The following is a 23,632-nucleotide window of genomic DNA, read 5'->3' as shown; positions in this document are numbered from 1 at the left end:
GAGTTTACTACCAATATAATGTCTTACCTTTTGGCCTTTCCACTGCCCCAAGAGTTTTTTCCAAGTGTGTGGGGGCAATAGTTTGTCACTTGGCAACCATGGGCATAAAGATTTTTCCTTACCTAGACGATTGGCTCCTGGTAGAGTCGTCACTGGAAGCACTAACTGATAGTGTCCATACCACGATCACCCTAATGGAAAGTTTTGGTATGGTAATCAATTATGAGAAATCTAAGCTGTCTCCCACTCAACGGATTGAGTTTATCGGGACAGTCTTGGACTCAACAGTGGGTATGCTCTTCCCCCTACTCCAAAGGATCAGGTCCATACACGCTCTAATTGAGGCTTTTGAACAGGTCTGCTACCAGAAAGCTGTTAGAATACAAAAGTTGATAGTCCTTATGGCGTCTACAACAGCCATGGTTCCCTACGCCAGATTGAAAATGCATCCCCTACAGCTGTGGTTCCTGTCATCCTTTAAAATCAATTATGCCTTTGTAAACAATCTTGACAAAAGACCCAGTAGCGGTGAATTAAGAGATAAAATTCTGTGTCATGTGTCACCTGAGTCATAAGTACAGATTGTTCTTCTGAATAACCAGTGGGAAAATATTGAATGCTATTAGAATAGTATTTTGCAGTTCTCTTATGGATGCCAGCCAGGTGCTAAAGCCTCACCAATTGTGAATTACAAAGGCATCAAACAGAGTAACTCTTGAATCTGGGAAATTGTTACACAAGTTAGAATGGTTTCTGACAGATTTTCTATGTACAGTTTTATTATAATAATTAAAACTGAAATATAGTATTTCTTATTCAACTAGTATGAAATATTTGCTCAACCATTAGCTTAAAAGAATAACTATTTTGTGCTGTGGTGAAAAGTGCGGTCAAGTTAACAGCCGACTTACGGTGATCCATATGGTTCTTGAGGCAATACCCACTCTAAAACTGTTAGAATTTACCAACATAAGAAGAGCCCCTGTATCAGACCAAAGGTCCATCATCTACCAACTTGCTGCCCATTAGGTACCCCCAGAAGCCTAACAGGGCACGGAAACCAAAGCCTCTTCTTCTTGTAGCCCCCCATGAACTAGCACTCAGAGGCACACAGCGTCTAAACGTGAAACGTCCATCTTGCCAATCTGGTTAAGGGCCACTGATGAGCCTATAACCCACGAATGTAACTAATCTCCTTTTAAAATTATTTAAACTAGCAGCCGTCATTACATCTTATGGCAGTGAATTCCATAATTCAAATTTTATAAACATGGTCAGCAAAATAAAAGAAAACAACACTGGAAAGTAGCCTTGAAATTTTTATGATGATATAATTTGGACAGGAAACATACATATTTTTAAAAATGGAGTTGTTAGTGGTTAGGAAGATGGTAGCATACTGGATTAATATTTTCCTCTGATCACTTCCACAGATTTCATGTGAGTGAATATGGATACATCCAAGTTTAGGTCGTGGTGTTTCTATTAGCGCAGTTGGAAAAAAAATTCGGTAAAATTCGGATTCGGCAAAATTTTGCTCGTTTTTATTCAGGAAATGACGAAGTCTGAACTCCCCCACTTCAGGTCCATGCAATTCGGCATGAGATCTGGAGTTCGGGGGAAAATTCAGCCGAATAAAGCCATGAAAAAAACAATTGCGCCTTTCCGCGGCTTCGGGGGGCATTTTTGGGGGTAGAGGTCAGAAACTTTCAGCGTAGCTTGAGGGGACCCTCCTTGCAAGAACCCCCAAGTTTTGTAAAGATTGAGTCAGGGGGGGCTGAGATATGGGCCCCGAAAGGGGTCCCCCCTCCTTAATGTGCATCTCTGACAAAGGGGGTTTGCAATTAGCAGAGCTTGCAGAAGCTCCCAGCCCTGACAAACAGCTGAGCTGCGGGGAGCAAGGGCGGGGCAGGTGTGAAGAGGTTTGCAAACCATGCAAAGCAACATGTTTGCAACCATGCAAACCATGCAAAGCAACACGTTTGCAACCATGCAAAGCAACATGTGATGCCTGGGAGTTTGCAAATCATGGAAAGGGACAGAGGCACGCTAGCTAAGCATAAGGAGCAGGAGGGGGTGGAATTTCCCCTTTTGCATCAGACTCGGGACCAGGAAAATGCATTCTTTAAGTCACAATTTGAAAACCAGTTTTGAGCAAGCATCAAAATAGACCTAACTGATCTTATGAATGAGGGAAAACCTGAGGACACACAACTGAAGCCCCCCCTCAAACCAGGGAGAGAGAGACTCGGGGCACAGGCACCCCAGGCAGAATGGGCGAAAGCCCCCTTTGGCTTCCCCCCTACCCACAGAAACTGCTCCCTCCCCACACACAGAGAGACTCTGCTTTCCCCCCACCGCGCACACACACAGAGGAGAAAAATTATAGAGAAAAGCCCCAAAACGGGTCTTACTGTGGATGTCTTCTGTTCCATCTTCTTCACACCTGCCCTGCCCTTGCTCCCCGCAGCTCAGCTGTTTGTCGGGGCTGGGAGCTCTGGGCATGGGTGGCAAGCTCTGCTAATTGCAAACCCCCATTGTCAGAGATGCACATTAAGGAGGGGTGTTGTCCATGGCAATAAGCACAAGGGTCTTTCAGATGATACCGGCGAAAGATACAACAGCGTACCTTATAGCTCTCAGTTCCAACTTGTGGGTGTGCATAAGGGATTCCTCTGGGGACCAGCGACCCTTAGCCAAAAAGCAGTCACATTGGGCACCTCAGCCTCCTAATGAGGCGTCAGTGAAAATTTGGAGGTCATGTCTAGGGACCCTGAATGGGACCCCACGCAGGAGGTTGTGGTCCTCCTGCCACCATTGGAGTGAGTGGAGAACCGAGCGAGGGATGGAGAGGCATTTCCACTGGGGGTCTACATTGATTTTAAATGATGACAGGAACCACAGCTGTAGGGGATGCATTTTCAATATGGCGTAGGGAACCATGGCTGTTGTAGACGCCATAAGGACTATCAACTTTTGTATTCTAACAGCTTTCTGGTAGCAGACCTGTTCAAAAGCCTCAATTAGAGCGTGTATGGACCTGATCCTTTGGAGTAGGGGGAAGAGCATACCCACTGTTGAGTCCAAGACTGTCCCGATAAACTCAATCCATTGAGTGGGAGACAGCTTAGATTTCTCATAATTGATTACCATACCAAAACTTTCCATTAGGGTGATCGTGGTATGGACACTATCAGTTAGTGCTTCCGGTGACGACTCTACCAGGAGCCAATCGTCTAGGTAAGGAAAAATCTTTATGCCCATGGTTGCCAAGTGACGAACTATTGCCCCCACACACTTGGAAAAAACTCTTGGGGCAATGGAAAGGCCAAAAGGTAAGACATTATATTGGTAGTAAACTCCCTCACAAGAGAATCTTAAATACTTCCTACAAGCCGGGTGAATGGTGATGTGGAAGTATGCATCTTTCAAATCTAGGACCGCGAAGAATGATCCAGGAGCTAGAAGGGCTGTTATTTCCGGTATAGAGACCATCCGAAAGGCCCGCACATGGATAAACTTGTTAAGACGATGCAGATCAAGGATCTGCCACCACCCTTTTTGTCTACCAGGAAGTACCTCGAATAGAACCCATCCGGGTCCTTAGTGACATCAACCTTAGAGATGGCTCCTTTGAGAAGGAGCGTCGACACATCCTGGATCAACTCTGGTGGCCTTGTCGTCCTCGTGTGAGGTGGGGGACCAGAGGGAGGAACGTGAGACCATTCAAGAAAGTAACCTTTGTTTATTATATTCAGAACCCAAGACACATCACACACAAACTTCCAAACAGTAACAAACTTAGACAACCACCATGTCATCTGGAGATGGGATAGAGGAGATCTCGGAACTGTCTCTCCAACCTCTCCCCACAATCAGAGTCATAGTCCACAGGGGGATCCAAGACCTGACTGTGTCGCGGGGAGTGACGAGGATGACGTCCTGAGGAGTCGTGATCTTTCTGAAGACCACTGGACCATGACTGATGTCCCTGGCTGTCAAGCGGTTGTCGCTTCTGGTGTTGAGGAGTAGGAGAACGGTTGGGCCATGAATGACAGCTCCTAGGCAGTGGTGACCTACTATGCCTGTCCAGGCGAGGCGACCCCGACTGTTATGTGGATGAGGGGCAGTAGCATCTGGGACTGAGTCTGCCCTCTTGGTACCGACGTATGTCACAGTACCAAGGCGACTCCCTGCCATTAGGTGATGATGGAGGCCTCTCATAGTGCCAAGAGGGATTAGGATCCCAGTACCGCGGTGATGTTCTCGATGCTCGGTACCGTGGTGATGGCATGAAGCTACCCTCACGTCGAGAGTCCCTGTGGCGTGGAGAAGGGTGGTCGCGTGAGTTTGACTGCGACCAGTACCAAGGCGAGCGACATCGGTGAGACGAGTCAGTTCTGTAGTCGTCCGAGTCATAGCACTGAGCTGACTCTCTCCAAGAACGCCAGTGCTGGGTAGATGTGAAGGAGTCCGGGCTCGAGGGCACATCGATGTGGAGCAAGCCAAACCCCTAGGAGAGGCGTGCAGGGACCTCTCTTTCTTGTACAAAGAGGTGGTCCTCCTTGGAGACTGGGAACGCATCCATCTCAGGGAGCGATCCCGGGAGGGGGCGTGGTGCTGAGGGGAATGGGGCTTCTGCACTGGTTCCGATGGCAATTCGGTACCACAGGCACAGGCCGTGGTCGGAGAATGAGACAGGCGCTTCCCCTTCAGTTACGTGTCCTTTGGTACCGAAGGCATGTGGTGGCGCGGAGAGTGGCCTCTGGAGCCCGACCCAGTATTTCCGGTTGTTCAGAAGGGGCCTTTTTCTGGGCAGACTTAGAGGAGGAACTAGAGTGCAGTCCCTTCCCTGTTTTGGTGGTCTTTTTGGAAGTTGAAAACGTAGAAGGAGCCAGCACTTTTTTGTAGAGAAAGGTTTTAAGTCTGGCTTCCCTCCCCTGCTTGGTTTGGGGTGTAAACCGATTACAGACCTGGCAAGTGCTAGTAACATGGCCCACACCCAGGCAGTATACACACTCTTTGTGGTCGTCATTTTGCGACATCTTGGTGCCGCAAGACACACAATTTTTAAAGAGGGCCATGGGAGAACTCATGCACTGTTAGAATAAGCGAAACAGTGAAGAAATGAAGAGAAGCATTCTATACGTCCAAATACTGCAGACATTTTGATCCATTGTGGGTTGGAGGGCAGCTTCATTCTTTCTTGAGTGATAATGCTATGCGGACTTTCTCAGTAAGGCTCAGACATCTTCTCCTAGTGGTCTTCTTTTCCAATGGTGATTGCACTAATATCTTGGATCCTTCCCCAGCCAGACCTTTCTGCCACGTTGATGCAATACTGTTCTGATTATCTCATCTCCACCTTCTCCACCTGTGACAACAAATAGATGTGGAGGGGAGAGGGAGAGATGGATGGGGAAATGCCTTTTCCCCGGATCTCAGCTGTCTCAGCTGCAGCTGACCTTTTCAGAGCAGGGGAGGTGACAAAGTTTGCAACTTTGTAGTCAAGCCTAGAGCATGCTCACAAGGTAATGGTGATGTGCTACTGGGTTGAGGAAATGTGCAGAATGGTCTTTGGCACACACTGGGATTCCTGGCATGACTTTTTGGGTGCCAGATCTGGGTCTGTTCAGGAGGAAGGAAACTTCACAGACAGATGGGAAGGGGGAAATAGCAGGGGCAGAAGAGTTGACTTTGTTGTACTACACAGAGCTATTTCTCAAAGAAGTAATAGGCCCAGTTCTGTTGCTATGTCCTAGAAGTCTATGGCTATGCTGAAAGCTTTTGGTAAAAATTTGAAGTTACTCTAAATGTGGATGCGAAATGTTCTGTCACCTGGATCCTTGCCAACCTCTTACAAACTGCTGATGGTCCATTAGAACACTATCTACCAGTCTCCCCCATGGTCTGCCTGTCCTCAGGGAGAGTTTCTCTCTTCAGGAAAGCTGGTGAAGTCAAAATGGGTTTTGTGCTGTGCCAGCTACTCTGAAGTCCGTCTTGCTCAGCTGAACAAATTGTGTTGCTGGTGGGGGGAACCCAGGTGTCCTGCATTCCAAGTAACCCCCAACTTTGGGAATGATGGGGAGAAAAAATTGTATTATATATATGCAATGAAAAGAGATGCTGCTGTTAAGTAGATGCTGATGTTAGCTCTGTGCAGATTATTTTCCATGTATTTCGAAGGCATGCACACCCTTGTTTTCTACAGATAACATGACTGTGAGAGATGACATAGCCAAGGAAGCTTCTTGTCTATATTTTGTCTTTGCTAGGGTAGTAAAACAATGTTCTCCTCTAAGCTTTTTTGGGGTTTAAAAGCCTAAAGGCTTTTTTTGAACTGATTTGTCTGACTGAATTTGTCTGACTGATTAAATGACTGCAATCTTAAATTAATCCAGACTCTGTGGACCTTCTGTTGTAAATATCAGAGTGTAACTTTAGTCAGCATCCAGAAAATGCGGGGGAAATGTGCGAGGAGAGCGAAGCAACCTCTGAAGGTCAGAAAATGCATGCACAATCAAAACAAAGCCCCAAAGTAGTTGGGGGGGTCTGACCGCAAGAAAATCAGCCATGCACAAAAGGCCTGTTTCCCTTTTATCCAGGCCATTACTACAGCTTGTTTTTCCAGTTATCTGTTTAAAACTGGATCTCAGTGATCATCTTATTCTGTTAACTCCCACATCAGACAAAATTTGTGGCTTTGAATAGTATGGATAGAACGGGTTAGTATAAACATTATAGATAAATATCAGTGTTAATTTTTATATGATTTTGATCTCCAATATCATATTAATGTCAATATTCAGTAGTACTTAGTAGAGGAAATATACAGTTCTACAACCTTTCTACTTCTAGACTGAAATATGGAGATGGAATTGAGTTTTAATTATCATTATAGCTCAATCCTAGGCATGCTTACTCGAAACTCAGTCCTACTGACTTACTTTTCTCAAGGAAGTGCGCATGGATGGCAGCCATAGTCTATCTTAAATTTGCCAATCTAGGGAAGAAACAAAGGGTTATGTTTTGTGAGTCCTTATTTCTTTGTGTAGAAGGAAATATGTATTTAATTGATTTTTAGAAGCCTCATTGTTCAACCCAAAATTGACTCTCAAGAGTGGATCATAGGAACTGAAATTATATATATTCACAGTTAAATATAAAATGTTCCACTAAAGGGGATTCTCAGCTGAGCAGGACTCAGGTATAATAGAGGCTCCCTGTCCTCTCTCCAACCATTGCAGTTGGAAACTAGATGGAGATGGATCCAGCCATGATGGAGGGGTGCCTGAAAAGCATTCATTTATGAGCAGGACCAATATCATCCAAGTTTTGTATCCAATCCATCATTCACTGTGTGTGCCAATACTTGCAGATACTTGATTTAGCTTTCTTGATAATGACTTAATAATTTAGTAAGTGTTCTGTACAAAATTGTTCTTTTGGGTTAAATAAATAGGCTTGGCTATAATGTGCAAAACTTTTGGTAATGCAGTTTGAGGTGTAGCAAAACATATGTGATCTTGTAGTTTTGTATAAATGAAAACTAAGAAATGTGTTGTGGATCACACATCCTCTATGGCTACAGTCTTTTCTGCTAGCTGTTTCCACCCCCTCACACATAAAATCAGCATAAAATTGGCCTAATGTTGCCAGTTCAGATGGGTTTCTAGAACTCAATCCATCCAGGAAAAGTAAATTCAGCCTTCGTAGATCTCAAGAGATTGCATAGCTGCAGAATAGGATTATTCGTTCTCCTCCTGTGCTGTTTTTTTTGTCTCTGCAGTGCTTGTATTTGCCACCCAGCTGTATTAGATACAGAATGAATGTAACCTCAAAGTGGAACCAAATACAAAATATTTAATACAATGGTTTAGATAATGAGTAGAATCTCACTTTCCTCCAGGAATTAGGATAATTGCCTGAATTACAATATTGTTAAGATATCAGGAGTGTGTCCCTCCCTCTACTCCTCTGTGTTGTGAAGTCTTCCTCTCTCCTTTTCCTGAACTTAGCCACAATTAGTGTCTCATATTGCACAGTAACATGTATTGCTCTGTTGGTCTATATTGTACAGAATGAAAAAGTGTGGTGTTTCATTCAAGAGTAGAAACATACAGTTCAAAAACAGTATTATTCTTATGAGTTGTGAAACTGTGACCAAAATTCTCAGCAGGCCTTTGGGTTAGATCCCCGAGTTCTGTTCTGCTAATGGTAATACCATCTTCTGGTGGAAAAGGGCTGTTCAAATTTGATCAGTGGGCAGATAAAATAACTTTGGAGGACTCCCATTGGCTGTCCCTGATAATACGTAGTCTGTCTGTCTGTCTCTGTTAATACAGCTATAGCCTTGAGCAAAGATTTAATGTGTTCAAGAGTTTTATAAAATTAAATGCTAGGACAAGTTTGAGAAACACATTAAATAAATTGTCCATGAAACTGTAATTTTTTAAAGAGGTGCTACTTTGCATATTTTGTTTAATGTTAACATAATGTTCACCCCGTTGTTATGAACATAGCAGATGCCAAACTGTAGCTGGTGAGCATGCCTCATTGTGTGATATTCTTAAACTGCAGTTGTAAATCCCAAATGTGTGTGGAGGCACTCCTGCTGTTTAACTTTTATATTAATGATCTCAGACCTTGTCTTTTGAGGAATGATTTTCATCTTCCGTATTTATCCAGGTGCAAAATCCCAATTCTTTTATATGCAGATGATGCAGTGTTGATGTCCAGATCAGTTGTGGGGCTCCGTAAATTGATTAAAAAGTTTGAGGACTACTGTAATTGTGAAGGTCTGTCTATTAATGTAGCAATATCCAAGGTTCTGATATTTAGTAAAAGTAAAAGAGGGAAAATCTTCAGATGGCTTATAGCTGGCCAATCTATGGAACAGATTACTCAATTCAAATACTTGGGAATCTATTTTGATGCATCTCTCACATGGAAATCACATTTGGACCTTGTGAGGTTTACTGCCTTGAAAATTGGGAGGACCATTGTAAAATACTTCTATACAGCAGAAGGTGAATTTGTCCCCTCGGCCTTAAATGTATATAATGCCAAGGTCTCCAATCAGTTTTTGTATCGTGCAGAAATTTGGATTGGTGCTGTCTCTGAGAGGACAGATTACATTCAGTATAACTTTTTCCAATGCTTACGGGCTTATCCTAGATGTGTCTCGGGCATAGTGCTGAGAGCTGAATTGGGTGAATTATCGATGGAGGCTAAGGCATGGATAAAAGCATGCCTTTGGAAAGTTAAGATCTTAAAATCTGACGGGAGGCCAACTTGACTTGTACAGGCAGATGTGCACATTAGCCAGTGGGATCATTTATTGGAAAAAAATTGAAATGTCTAGGAATTACAAAGGACATGGTAAAGACTACAGAGACCATAGAAATAACTAGGCTAATCAAAATGCAAATAAAGAAATTGGAATCTAACAGTACATTCATTAGGGCTCATAGGGTATGCTCAGCATCCTTTTTGGATATTGCCCTTCTGAAGCAACTGTCAAAAGTATTTCTAACGCCTGACAATACCAAAGCACAGAAGAGCTTTTACTTTGGCAAGAATGAATGCCCTTCCTTCGGCAGTTTTGGAGGGCAGATATAACAAAGTGCCATATTCAAAGAGAGCATGTAGATGCTCACATGACAAAGTTGAAACTATTGAAGATGTTATCATGAAGTGTCCTATATTTAATGAGCTGAGGACCAGTTTAATTACACACTTATTTAAAAATTTGGAAATGTTCAACGAGGCATCTGTCGGTACAAGGGCGCAAGGTGACGTGGCTATTATCAGATATAAATGATTCTGTTACTGTCTGTGGCAAAATTTATAGGAGCAATAATTAAATATCAGAAGAATAACACTAAGTAAGGGACTTTTGTTCCTTTGTTTTCTGCTCAAGGCTATAGCTGTATGAGCAGTACTAGATATGATAGACAGAATGTGTGTGGAAGTGGGGACTGAGAATAATAAAATGGGTTTGAATAAGGTTCTTGTAGTTTGTTCTGTTTCTGATTTCCTTTTATATTTTGCATATTGGAATAAGTCCTTTAACATATATTGAAGGATCCACAGGGTTAAAAAGCAGTTTTAAAAGGCACAATAATCCAGTGCAGAATAACCTTCTATTGTTGTGTTAACAAATGCACTGTGCGTTTCATAAATATGATTTTTTAAAAAATCTTTTGAATAATCAAGCACCTTAGTTTTGAATAACTTTTTTTGTACCTGTCTGTGAGCCTGAAGCAACATTGACCCTCTTTAATATTAATGTACTCTGCTATAATACTCTGTTCCTTTGCCTCTGATTAATGCTGCCTGTCAATTATTTACAGATCCTGTGGTTTTGTGGAAGTTCCCAGAGGACTTTGGAGACCAGGTTAGAAACATAAGATTGATCATTTAAAAAAAATATTATTTATTATTATTGTTGTTTGTTGTTAGCAGCAGCAGCTTTTTCTGTAGGCTTTTTAAAGTTCTTCTGCTCAGCTGTAGAAAGGCAGATGGCTGATGATAGTAATAACAGTTTTCACCAACTGATTTGATCATTAGAATGTGTTTGTGGCGGTAGGAATGGCACGTCACGATGGTTGCTGTCATGGGTTTATCACATTGTTATTTTTAATCTGGGCTCATATCTTGACCTGACACCATTGGTGGTATTTTTATTCCAGCAGTCATAAATACAGTTCCAGCGGAACAAATTAGGGAAATGACGATTGCACCATTAAAATTGCCACTATGTGCATGCTGTCAGTGGTAATCTGAGGGTGCTAGTTTTCCAACATAGTTTCAACATTGGTACAACGCATCGGCTGTGTATATAGTGCACCAAAGAGTGTTCATAATTCACGGAAATGCTGTCCTAGGCACAGGATTGAAGCCAGCCTTCCTTGATAGGTAGTGAGGCTGTTATGTTCCTAGGTAGGGCTTCACAGAAATCAGCGAGTCTCTGTACCAAAACTACTACAACTACTAGCAACAATTAAAAGCTACCATTACTTATCAGGTACATACAACCACATCAGCAGGTCAAAAGATCAAAGTGAAAACAAGTATTTGACACTTGGAGTCTTTTGCTTACCTATAATAAATTAAACACCTTCCTTAAATAAGAACTTCCTTAAGTTACACTTTATTATCCCTCCCCCTACACCAGGGGTGTCAAACTCATTTGTTAGGAGGGCCGGATATGATATAAATGTTACCTGGTCAGGCCGGGCCATGTGCACATAAATAAATAAATAAATAAATAAATACGAAAGAAAGAAAGAAAAGGAGGGAGGGAGAAAGAGAGGGAGAGAAAGAAAAGGAGAGAGAGTGAAAGGAAAAGAGGAAGAAAAGAGAAAAGCCTTCCCCCCCGCACCCGACTGTGCACCCCCCCCCCGCATCCGGATGCTGACGTGACCCCTCAGCCCGACGTGACTGAGCAGAAGCCTCCGCCTTCATACCCAGATGCGGCCCCACGGCCGGGCGCGACCTGGCATTAACTACCCCCCACACACACTTGGCCGTGATAGATTGTAAAGGTGTGTTTAAAAAACAAACTAAAAATGATACAATTAATAAATCCTGATGACATTGTTTATATGACCAATCTCATCAGGATTTATCAGCTGTATCATTTTTGTTTTTATTTTACTTCATTTATACCCCACTTTTCTCCCACATCATGCAGCCAATACTCTTAGAACTACTGTAAAGATCTCCTCCCCCTTGGGTGATGTCCCTGAGGAAGAATGGCAATAATTTGGTTTGGGTGCTTTTTATTTTTTATTTTTATTTAAACAGACTCCTCAACTTAGCTAAGCTTAAAGTACCCCCAAAATGTGAAGAAAAATAATGTGTAAACAACAGTTTGAATTTTATTTTTAATATAGAATCTATGTAAGAAAAATATTGCGAAAGCAATTTACAGCTCAGCATTTGTTTTTAGAAAAATACGGTGCTGCAGTTTTGTTTATAGTTGTATACTGTTGTCAGATGAGCACGTGCAAGCTCCATGGAAATCAAGAACATCAGTGCAAGCATGGACAATAGCAGAAGATTGCAGACTAGGTGCACTGAGTCTTATAACAACCTACAAGTTAATAGGAGCAGTTGGTTTCAATAGGAGATGGACTGCAAATGGAATGAAACAGGTTTTGCTTGAGGCAAGTGCTTATTGGATTGCATCTTGCTCCGGGATAACTGTCTTTTGGACTGAAGAAAGTCCAATCCCCCACTTTCGCCTCTCCTCCAGGTTCTTTACACCTCAACCGCCCACAATCAAATAAGAAGGAGGACAAAAGCTTTGATTAAAGAATTGATAGCGTATATGCTTTGTGCTCCCAAAAGGTCTCATCATTGGAAACCTGCTAGACCAAGTCTAGACTTTCTTGTGAAGTAAATAGAAACCACTTTTTCCTAGATATTTGACTGGACAGACAAGACACAAATGGAGATGAACAACAAATATTTATTGAACAGAAAATAATAGGGTAAATGGCTTCAATATATAAAGTAAAACTGGCTCTCCACCCCTCCCAAAGGAGTTAGTATTTTGTAACTGAGCCTCAAGTAAAGCAAATAAACTCTGCAGGGAGATTTGATTCCCCTTTCTCCAGATGGTAGGTTCAAGGCAGAGCTCCTTTCCAGAGAACCTGTATACATAAGTTAGTACACACGCTGCTTTTTTGTCACACTAAAACAAGCTTTCTTCCATAAGCTGACCCCAAACCCTAACTAAAAGCCAAATAAAAGCCTGGCTAAGCTTGACACTCTTACCCAGAGCCACAAAATCCCTGTCCGAGGAAAAAAGTTTTTCTTCATCCCACTTAAGCTGAGGCTGACTTACCCCCTCCCATCCAGTGGAGTTCTATGAGCTCTCATTGGCAAACAATCACTTGGATTTTAAAGAAACCAAAATCATAAGGATAGAATCAGAGCCTTGGAGGAGAGATGGGATTTTTGAGGATGATTGCCACAGCATCTTTGTGGTCCTAAGTGAAGGGGCAGCTCCAAGACAGAAATGGGGAGGGAAATAATAAACACAAGTACACAAGAAAAAGGCCACAGCTTTATTGATTACAGCAGAATGGAGCATTGGTGAAGCATAAGGTGCAGATCCAGGCATTGGGCAACCACCCTGTTGGCTGATGTAGCGATCCCCAACCTGAGTGTTGGGGGAGCAACTGGAGTGGTGAACCAGTGGTACCACTAGAACATAAATCTCTAAGTTGTCCCTTTGCCACCTGGGAGTAGAGCCACATGCCAGCCCCTGAGTTGGGCATTTGCAGTAGGACTGTACTCCAAGACCGCTTATAGAGGTCCCCAAAAAGGGAGAAGGCAGGCACGCAGGTGCATCTTCCCCAAATTGGATGTGGCCCAATGCAAAACCCGCCTAAGCTGTGACGAAAAAAGAGCCAAAAAAAAGCTTTGAACAAAAGGAGCGGGGGTGGGTCTGCTGTCGCTGGCAACAAGGGCGGGAGGTTGAGCAAGGGGGTCTTTAATAGACAAAGGAGGTGGGTGATGCCGGCTTGCCTGCATCCTACTTCCTGGCCCCTGAGCAGCCACCCGCCCTCGCCACAGCGATAGGCTGACACACTGGAGTGGAAACAGCCCTGCTATGCGACCAGTGGGGAAGCAGCTGGGAGACATGTGCCTGGCTGCTAACCCCTTTTTCCAGGTTGGAGGAGCAGCCCTGTGGCCACAGTCGGCAGTCAGCGGTAAGTCCCTGGCCCACATCAGGCAAGTCATGTGCAGATCTCAAATTGGCAGATTCAACAGGAAGGTGAGGACCAGTGAAAGGTATCCTAAAACCCACAGAAAACCTTTCCCAAAGGAACTTGACGGCAAAACAGACATTTAATACTTTAGTAGCCAATCACCAAAGGGTTGCAGACAAATGGGGTTTGGGCATAACATATGAGCACCATCCCTCAAGGACTGCTACCCCTGCTTCTATAGGATAAGTTCCAGTCAACATGGCTAAAGATGGTCCTTAATAAAATGGCCTGCCTGGGCCTTTCTCCACCTTCCCTGTTAGCCACGGGCATAGACCAAGCATCAGGTTTCTTGAAGCAAAGGGTGGAAGACATTGAACGCCAGACAGACCTTGGAAAATCACCATTTTTCCTAGTACCTGATAAAACTAGATACTTGGTCTCACCAGCAGCTTATTTTTATCATCTTGAGTCTAATAATTATAGGAAGGCCTTTATCCTTGCCAGATGCTGGGCCCTACCATTGGCTGTTTTAGAAGGGAAATATAAGAAGATTCCTAGATCAGGGAGGTTATGTCTGTGTGGAACAGGGTACATTGAAACCATGCCCTGATATGTTGCCCATTCTACCATGAAGTTAGATCAAAGCTTATTTCCCCCCTACTTGGTAAATTCCCTGATGAGTCAGTTGAGCTTTTGGCAAAGAAGCTCATTTTAGGAGAAGACCCTCAGCTTACTCTCCAAACTGCCAAGTTCTGTGCTGTTGCTATTAAAATATGCAGAGCTTTATTAGAGAATGATTGTTAGAATATTTTACAATTTTATCAGTTTTAATACGATAATTTTAACCAGGGGCTGCTTTTATTGACCTTACACCTTTATATGTACGGGCAGTCTGTGATTCTGCGGTGCAAAACTATTGTGTCTGGAAATTTTGATATGTTGGCACGTGATTGGTCAGTCGACTGTATTAATAAACTTGACATAAGAGCACCGTGGTCAAGAGGCGAGTTATTTTCCAGAGCTGGAGTTAGAAGTGGGGGTAGTGCTGGGTCCGCCCTCCTTCCTGTTGCTACTGGGAAGGGGGTGGCTGCCTTGAAAGGGCTATTTGCCGGAACGGGTGTGGGGGCAGGACGGCCTGGGATGGGGGCCAAAGCAATTATCACAGTTGTGCTCGTACTTGCACCGAGCACGCTGGCATTTCCCCTGATTATATTCCCAGCATACTTTACGATTTGCCTCCCACCTTAAGGGTACTCCTGGCGGGCCTGCCAGAGTTGAACTTACCCAGATTCGGGGGCCGACCCACGATTGGTCCCCCAGCCCATCCACAACCCTACCAGTGCAGCAGTCCTGGCCTTTTTAGCTGGGCGGGGTGGTGGTGGTGGTTTTTCCCTTACAACCCACAGTAGCTGAGACCGCGGCCTTTCGCTTTTGGGTCTTGTCACCCTGTTTAGGAGCCATTATTAATATGGGTGCAAATACTTCAGCACTCAAAGCAAGTGATGGGCAACAAGAGCCACTTTTCTGCTAATCAGCTAGACACACTTGTTATTTATTTTTAAATTTGAGCTGCAGTTGAAACTGACACCGAAGTGGATTAAGCACCAAATTAATCAAGAGTTAAAATACAGGAAAAGGAAGCCAAACAGCCACTCACAGTCAGCAAGCCACAATTGTGATAGAGCACATTTAACCTTTAATGCCAATCAGTATTCAACAGTATTAAAACTCAATTCAACAGAAGATTCAAAACAGTCCCAAAGTCCCCTGAGAGGTTTTTTAAAAAAAATACCATAATCAAATAAAAACAGCTGGTGAAAAATCCTTTGCACACGCAGTAGTAACAGCCAGTCAGAGCAACTGATATAGTGTTAAATAATCAGCCTAAGAACCTGGGCTCTGGACCCAAATGAACAGGTGCCCACAATACACAGATCCCTGCAAGCAGAATAAAGGGGGGGGGAGAAGCAGGCACGACCCAGTGACAACGGCTTGCTCCGGTTAATGGGGAATTGACGATCAATCTCGCAACAAACCCTTAGTGGCTACAGACCCCTGCAAAGAACAAGGGGAGGGATTGAAACCAAGGCTCTGAAAATGGCAACCCAAAAGTACAGCCCAATAGAAATGACCAAACAGGCATGTGCAGGGTGGGGGATTCCTACAAGTCTACTTATGAGTTGTGTGCAAGCTGCGCTGCTGCCCACACTCTGCCTCCGATATTCCTGAGAGCCATGTGACCAGTAGGTCAGGTGAGGGGGCCTTTTACAGACAAAGGGAATGAGCAACGCCAGTGGGCCTGCGTCTTACTCCCTGCCCCTGAGCAGCTACCTGCCCTTTCCACAGTGATAGGCTGACACGTGGGGGCAGAGTGGAGACAGCCTGGCCATGCGGCCAATGGGAAAGCAGCCAGGGGACATGGGCCCGGCTGCTAACTTCCATTTTTGATGGCCAGTGGTAAGTCCCTGGCCACTTTTTTCAGGCTCAGCATATGCTTACTAACTAGTTCCCTTTGCAAATATTTTTGTCTTAACTGTATTTAGTCTGTTCTACTCAGTTTTTTTCTGTCAAGTCACAGTTGACTTATGGCAACCCCATAGGGTTTTCAAGGCAAGAGACATTCAAAGGTGTTTGCCATGGGCTGCATCTACCTTGGCATTCCTTGGACTCTGCTTAGCTTTAGAGATCTGACAAGATTGGGAGAGTAGGTCCGGGGGCGGGGGAATCTCGAATCTTCAAATTCATTTTAGCTGTAATTATCACTGAGTGAGCATATAGTTAGAACTCGACCTCATCGAGCCCACAAGACTGTTGGAGGAAAATATGATGGGAACATACAGTAACTTGGCCTGTAATTCCTTGGGATTGAATGGAGGTGGGGGAGGGAACAAACAAGGTATAGTGCAGCAACAATGGGGCTTCCACATGGCAGGTTTCCCTGCCCCTGTTCCCCAGCAGCAGTCATCCTCCCCTCCCTGGCCACTGAGGCCTTTTCAGTTTTTTAAATCAATAATTGAATATTTATATATTGATATAATAATCTGTGTATAGGTCCCCGTAATTACCAGCTTTAAAAAAAGGAAGTGTCTAGCCCCTTTCATTGCAGAGATATATCTTCTGTCTCCTTAATGAAAGAGGCTAGAGAATTGCTTTAAAAAAATGTAAGGTGGGAATTCTGAGAACCTAATAGACAGATTTTTATAATGTTGTATTTCTATAATGATATTTAATTACTTTTTAAAAAACACACATAAAGCTTCCTCACTTCATGAGTTGAAGAAATGGCTGCCGTGGAGATAGAGGCAGGGAAAATATCTGCCACATGAGCATGAAAATCCAAACTTTCTCACCCACACAACAGCCATCCAGGCTTTACTGTAATTTTACCGAAAACTTTGCAGCAAAGCAGCTTTCAGAAAGTTAAGAGAAAAGCCAGGGAAACCCCAGGAGATGCACAAATGCACCATGATGCTGTGAGGAAGTAGCCCCCCCCCTCCAAAAAAAATCTGCTTCTTAGTAGCCTTGAACATAGGGCAAATAACTAGTGTGGAGTAAAATATTGAATATGGTGCTCTGGAGCCATAGATAGTCACTGCTGAACTTCACTGATGCTTATCTGACCTTGATATCACTTTTAAGTTCAATGCTAAGTATATTGGGTTCTCAGATTACACTTGCAGTGCCTTCCTAAGGAGAGTTACTCCAGTTTAAACCCATAGAAATGAATGGGCTTAGACTGGAGTAACTCTCCTTAGGAATGCACGGTTGGTTTCTAAAAAGATTTGTACTTATGGCCCTGGAGTAGTGGTTAGGGCTGTTGAAAAAAAATTCGGTAAAATTCGGATTCGGCAAAATTCGGCCCGTTTTTATTTGGGAAATGCCGAAGTCCGAACTCCCCCACTTCGGGTCCGTGCAATTTGGCATGAGATCCGGAGTTCGGGGAAAAATTCGGCCGAATAAAGCCATTAAATACACAATCGCGCCTTTCCGCGGCTCTGGGGGGACATTTTTGGGGGTAGAGGTCCCAAACTTTCAGGGTAGCTTGAGGGGACGCTTCTTGCAAGAACCCCCAAGTTTTGTGAAGATTGGGTCGGGGGGGCTGAGATATGGACCCCGAAAGGGGTCCTCCCTCCTTAATGTGCATCTCTGACAATGGGGGTTTTCAATTAGCAGAGCTTGCCGCCCACTCCCGAAGCTCCCAGCCCCGACAATCAGCTGAGCTGGGGGGAGCAAGGGCGGGGCAGGTGTGAAGAAGTTTGCAAACCATGCAAAGCAACACGTTTGCAACCATGCAAAGCAACACGTGATGGCTGGGAGTTTGCAAACCATGGAAAGGGACAGAGGCGCGCTAGCTAAGCATAAGGAGCAGGAGGGGTGGAATTTTCCCTTTTGCATCAGACTCGGGACCAGGCAAATGCATTCTTTAAGTCACAATTTGAAAACCAGTTTTGAGCAAGCATCAAAATAGACCTAACCGATCTTATGAATGAGGGAAAACCTGAGGACACACAACTGAAGCCCCCCTCAAACCAGGGAGAGAGAGACTCGAGGGGGCACACACACCCCAGGCAGAATGGGCGAAAGCCCCCTTTGGCTTCCCCCCCACCCACAGAAACTGCTCCCTCCCCACACACAGAGAGACTCTGCTTTCCCCCCACCGCACACACACACACAGAGGAGAAAAATTATAGAGAAAAACCCCAAAACGGGTCTTACTGTGGATATCTTCTGTTCCATCTTCTTCGCACCTGCCCCGCCCTTGCTCCCCGCAGCTCAGCTCTTTGTCGGGGCTGGGAGCTTTGGGTGTGGGAGGCAAGCTCTGCTAATTGCAAACCCCCATTGTCAGAGATGCACATTAAGGGTGGGGGGGACCCCTTCCTGGCCCCATATTTCACCCCACGATCCAATCTTTACAAAACTTGGGGGTTCTTGCAAGAAGAGTCCTCTGAAGCTATGCTGAAAGTTTGGGGGCTCTACCCCCCAAAATGCGCCCCCTGAAGCCAGGGAATGGCTCGAATGTGCACACGCACCCCCCTCCCCAAGGGGGATCTCTCTCTCACACAAACAGATACTCTCTCTTTCTCTCCCCCGGCCGCGCAGCAGCTGGGCTCATGCACTCAATCGCGACTGATTGGCCAGAAGAAGACCCAGCTTGGCCACCAATTGGCCGCGGGAGAATGCTGCTTACTAACTGACGGTTATGCTGCTGCGCCGAACCCCAAATTTGCCGAATTTATTCACCGAACACCCCAAACTCACTGAATTCGGCTCTCCGTTTTCCTGCCTTTTTTGAGTTCGGTTCCATCCGAACTAAAAACCGCCGAATCGGTAAATTTGGCAGTTTTTCGGTTCGGGACGAACCAAATCGACAGTTCTAGTAGTGGTTACTTTTGCTGAATTACTATTTTGCACCTTACCAGCTGATTCCTACTGTCTTCCTTTACTTTTCCTCTCCTGTAGGGAGGAAGAGAGCCATAGTTACATGGGATCATTGCCTGCCAAGTTTCAGTATGTTCTCCTACTGTGTTCAGATTGCAGAGTAATAATAGAACATTTAAGGTCACTTCCCAGTAATGATCCTGTATTATATTGCTCCATCTCCCTTTTTTTCTTGCTCTCTGCTGTCTCAAATGGTTGTATTTCAGTTACAGGGAGAACTCAACTAGGTCACTGAGGAGTCAGGCAGAACCTTCAGCAGTACCCAGTTTGGCTCAGTTTCTAACCTCTGTTTCATTGTTTTAAGACATGAAAGTGTAACTCATTGGAAAATAAATTTAGAATAGGTGACCATTCAGGGTGAGCTGCTGTGGGCCCCTGCATTTTAATAGATGAACGTTTGCCTGCCTGCTTTAATTTTTCTCCCACCTTTGGTACTGGACATTTATGAGTATAGTTTCTCTTGACTGATTTGTTTCCAGGGCAAGTGGCATCCTCCTGAGCTCACATAATTATTTTTATAGTTATTTGAATCATGACTATAATTTTTAGGAAATCATTTGATGGCAGATGGCATTAGTAAAAGATACAAATGTATTTTTGCTGAAGTATAAAGAAGACCACTAACTTCTAAATAATACTAAAAACGGAAGTTATTATATGGTGGTTATATATTTTATTTCCTAGCACTATGGCTATAATTCTGTTTGCACTTTAACTCCAGTAATACACTTGTGACTATCAAAACCAAACCAACACCATAAAAATTACTTTTATAAAGGCTATGGTCAGAATCTAAAGGCACTTGAAACAAATTCTTACTGGTTCTTGTAACTGTACCTATAGATTATTTTGTCACCAGTTCAACAATTATATTTTTGTGGCTTATTTTCATAAGCATGGGCTGATTGGATAACACCTTGGGATGGAGTTCTGCTCATGGAATGGATCTTTCCATGACTTCTGCAGCTTCCTGCAGTAACCAATATGCTGCTCCTGCAGATCGGTGATCCTTGGGAACCATGCGAGATGCTGCATGGGGAGCAGCTTGTGGGGGAAATCCATGTGAGATGTGGACCTTTGGTGAGAGTAGAAGTGCCTTCCAGTCATGCAAGGCCTATTTTGGATTATTTTATCAAGCAAGACAGAATCTATAAAGCTAGAAATGAACTTCATAATTGTTAAGCATACTTTTATATTATAATGATTGAGATATATACGCAACTGGATATTGCCACCTTGGAGATCATCCGATGGTCAAATGGGGTACATACCTTTAAAATAAACAATAATGGGTGAGTTTTCAAGGTGATTTTTTATGTGTCTGTGTAAGGATCCATTTTAAAAATCAAAATCAAAGTACACTCGTAGATTTTTCATGCATCTGTACCTGCTGAATTGCATCTGATAGAGTAGTGCAGTAGTCCAAGACATTTTATCAGTATAGTTTGGTTTACCTTTTATTCTCAGGGGGGAAAGATAATTTCTTGTTTAACCATTTAAAGACAGGAAATTCCCCTCACATCCATGGTCTAAAAAGGTGGAAGGACCTTTAATCCTTCTCTTTCACCCCTGAGCATGCATTAGAATCTCTTGTACTTGGGCTCTTCCTATGTTTGCAAGTAGATACTTGACAGTTTAAAAAGTTGGCTTTGTCTGCATTTGGAAGTACAGGAGGCAAGTCCAAGTACATACATTGTTAGGACTTGCATGGTTTTGTTTTGGTGCATTTTTCTGCAAGTCTGAAATGTTGAACTTAATCAGCATATGGTACAGACTAGCCTCATCTCTACCAACTCTTTTGTTATCTTGTTATTGTTACAGGTCTTAATGACAGTTGTAAGCCACAGTTCTGGATGTAGGGGTTAGTCTACCCTAGGGAGAAGAGGGAGAAACAGCAGTGTGGATTATGGAAATATGAATTGATCTAAGAAGCAGCTCTCTTGTAATAGAATGGAGCTCAAAGAAAGACAGAGGAGAAGCTGGTGAAAAGACGATGGAATATGATGTGAAAATGATCATTTGAATGCTTTTCTTTTCATTCCCAGCTGCTGTGTTCTGGTGAAAAGGCATGCATTTGTATATCTTAAGGCTGGGTGAAAAAGGGCCAGATGAATGGAATTACTTGTTAGATATGTTCCATTTTGAGCCGGATAAATTATGTGCATTTTAATAGACTGTATGCATATGTTACCCAATTTTATTGTACAGCTGTAATATTAGGGATTATTTTTTTTAAAATCTCTTTTATCAAGTCTAAAACTTTAAATTTAATGTATGTCCAGTCTTTCAAACAATGCACATTGACCAACAAATGTACAGTGGAACCCTCCACCTTAATCATTTTTTTTTAAAGGCAAAATGTTTCACTGATGGCTATGTGTTTTAAATAGTCACATGGACAAAATAATTATTTTTCAGTGTTAGCGTGGTATATTTAGCAGAACGTCTTGCAGTGTCTTTCTGAGTAGTGTGCTTAAGAATGATTGTTCTATTATACATGTGGAGACTGTTCAAATGGCTTCCCTGTTTATGTCAGTGGAGAGGGCAGTTTTGCAGTTTGGCTTCAGTTTTTGTGGTCAAGCCTTTGCCCTTCTAATTTCTTCCTTCAACTTGGATCACACGTGTTGCAGTTTACTCACTTGTTTCTCCAAGTCAGGCTGCATTGACATATATAACCTTAGCAGACATCTACCCTACCTACATAAATTGTGGTGAGTGATACAGAGAAGGAGCATGCCAAATATATTAGGTGCTGTGGAACACAGGCAGGATGGTGCTTCTGCAGTCGTCTTACTTGTGGGCTTCCTAGAGGCACCTGGTTGGCCACTGTGTGAACAGACTGCTGGGCTTGATGGGCCTTGGTCTGATCCAGCATGACTTTTCTTATATTCTTATGTTCTTGAGGATATATACATACCCACTTCTCTGCCAGAAGACGTAGGTTTAATGGAAGACATATTTAGGTTATTCCAGAATTTCCCTCTGCCTGCCTTTCTTTTACATTTTTTGCTGTTGGTCATAATCTCATTTCTGCGGTATGCTGGGAGCAACCTCAATACTGTCTATATTGATAGTCAGCTTTGATTTGATAAAATAAATAATTTAAAATAGTAACATCTTACCAAATATAACAAATCCAGTAAAAACATAATTTAAAAGAAGTAGTTGCCTTTTAAGGAGCCCCGTGGTGCAGAGTGGTAAGCTGCAGTACTGCAGTCAAAAGCTCTGCTCACGACCTGAGTTCGATCCCGACGGAAGTCGGTTTCAGGTAGCCGGCTCAAGGTTAACTCAGCCTTCCATCCTTCTGAGGTCAGTAAAATGAGTACCCAGCTTGCTGGGGGTAAGGGGAAGATGACTGGGGAAGGCACTGTCAAACCACCCCGCAAACAAAGTCTGCCTAGTAAACGTTGGGATGTGACGTCACCCCATGGATCAGGAATGACCCGGTGCTTGCACAGGGGACCTTCACCTTTACCTTTTAGTTGCCTTTTATCTAGATTTAGTTAAATGCATGAATAAAAGGGGCAAGCTTCACTTGGCGCTTGAGAGATGTACATGCAAGGCAAATTTGACTGAGGAATGAGTTCTATAACTTGGGTGCCATCACAGAAAAGACTCCCTCTCTCCCAGTGACCACCTACCTAATTTCTGATGCCAGGGGTATTTTGAATCAGGTGTCTGATATAGATCATAACACTGGTGGGTTCATTTTGGAACCAAAGGTCCTTAAGGTATACAGGTCCCAGACTGTTATGGCTTTATAGATCAATTCCAACATTTTAAACTGTGCAGCTGGAAGCCAGTAAAAGTCTTTTAATACTGGGCTAATAAGTTCCCTGCTATAGGAGAAAGAATTAACCTCCTATCCAGCAATACAGCTGGATGTGATGTCATCAAGAGTGACTAAAGCACTTGGAAAAGCCAGGTCTGTCTCAGCTCTATTACTTACAGCCAGTTGCAGTTACATCAGGTGGTCCAGAAATGGTGGCTGGATTAAGTCCAGACAGTCTTCAGAGACAACCCCTCTGTCTTCAAAGGAAACCCTTTCAGAGGAGCATTGCAGCAATTGAGCTTGGGTGTCACCAGACTGTGGATTAAAGTAGTACAAACATTTCTATCCAGAAGCAGGTACAACTGGTTTCATGTGACTCCATTGAAGGGGCTTTTTCACTCAGCATATCTAATACTTCTTCCTCAGGGCTTTCAGTACCTGATTGTTAGGGTTGCTAGGATTCCTCGATGCCACTGGCAGGAGCTTCATTGGGTTGGGGCTGGGGCAGGGAGATCTGCGTGCATGGTGCAATGATGTCACTTCCGGGTTTACCCTGGAAGCACCGGCATCACGCAGGACGCTCCACTGCATTCCTCTAAAAGCTCTATGGAAACCATAGAGTTTTTGGGGGAGAGTGCTAGAGCGTCGCCAGCACTTCCAGGGTAAACACAGAAGTGACGGCATTGCGCCATGC

General features: G+C 43.6%; 1 protein-coding gene across 1 annotated transcript in view; it reads left to right on the top strand.

Moving 5' to 3' along the window:
• DENND1B (DENN domain containing 1B) overlaps nt 1–23,632 on the top strand; it is a 278,172-nt gene that overhangs the window by 68,976 nt on the left and 185,564 nt on the right. Inside the window, exon 3 of the mRNA XM_056844351.1 lies at nt 10,356–10,399. Coding sequence (XP_056700329.1) covers nt 10,356–10,399 — 44 coding nt within the window. The remainder of the gene's footprint in view (nt 1–10,355; nt 10,400–23,632) is intronic.

The sequence above is a fragment of the Euleptes europaea genome, chromosome 2, assembly GCF_029931775.1.
Source record: "Euleptes europaea isolate rEulEur1 chromosome 2, rEulEur1.hap1, whole genome shotgun sequence".
NCBI classification, from domain to species: Eukaryota; Metazoa; Chordata; class Lepidosauria; order Squamata; family Sphaerodactylidae; genus Euleptes; species Euleptes europaea.
The sequence above is the reverse complement of the archived record's forward strand: the minus strand, read 5'-3'. Positions and strand labels throughout refer to the sequence as shown.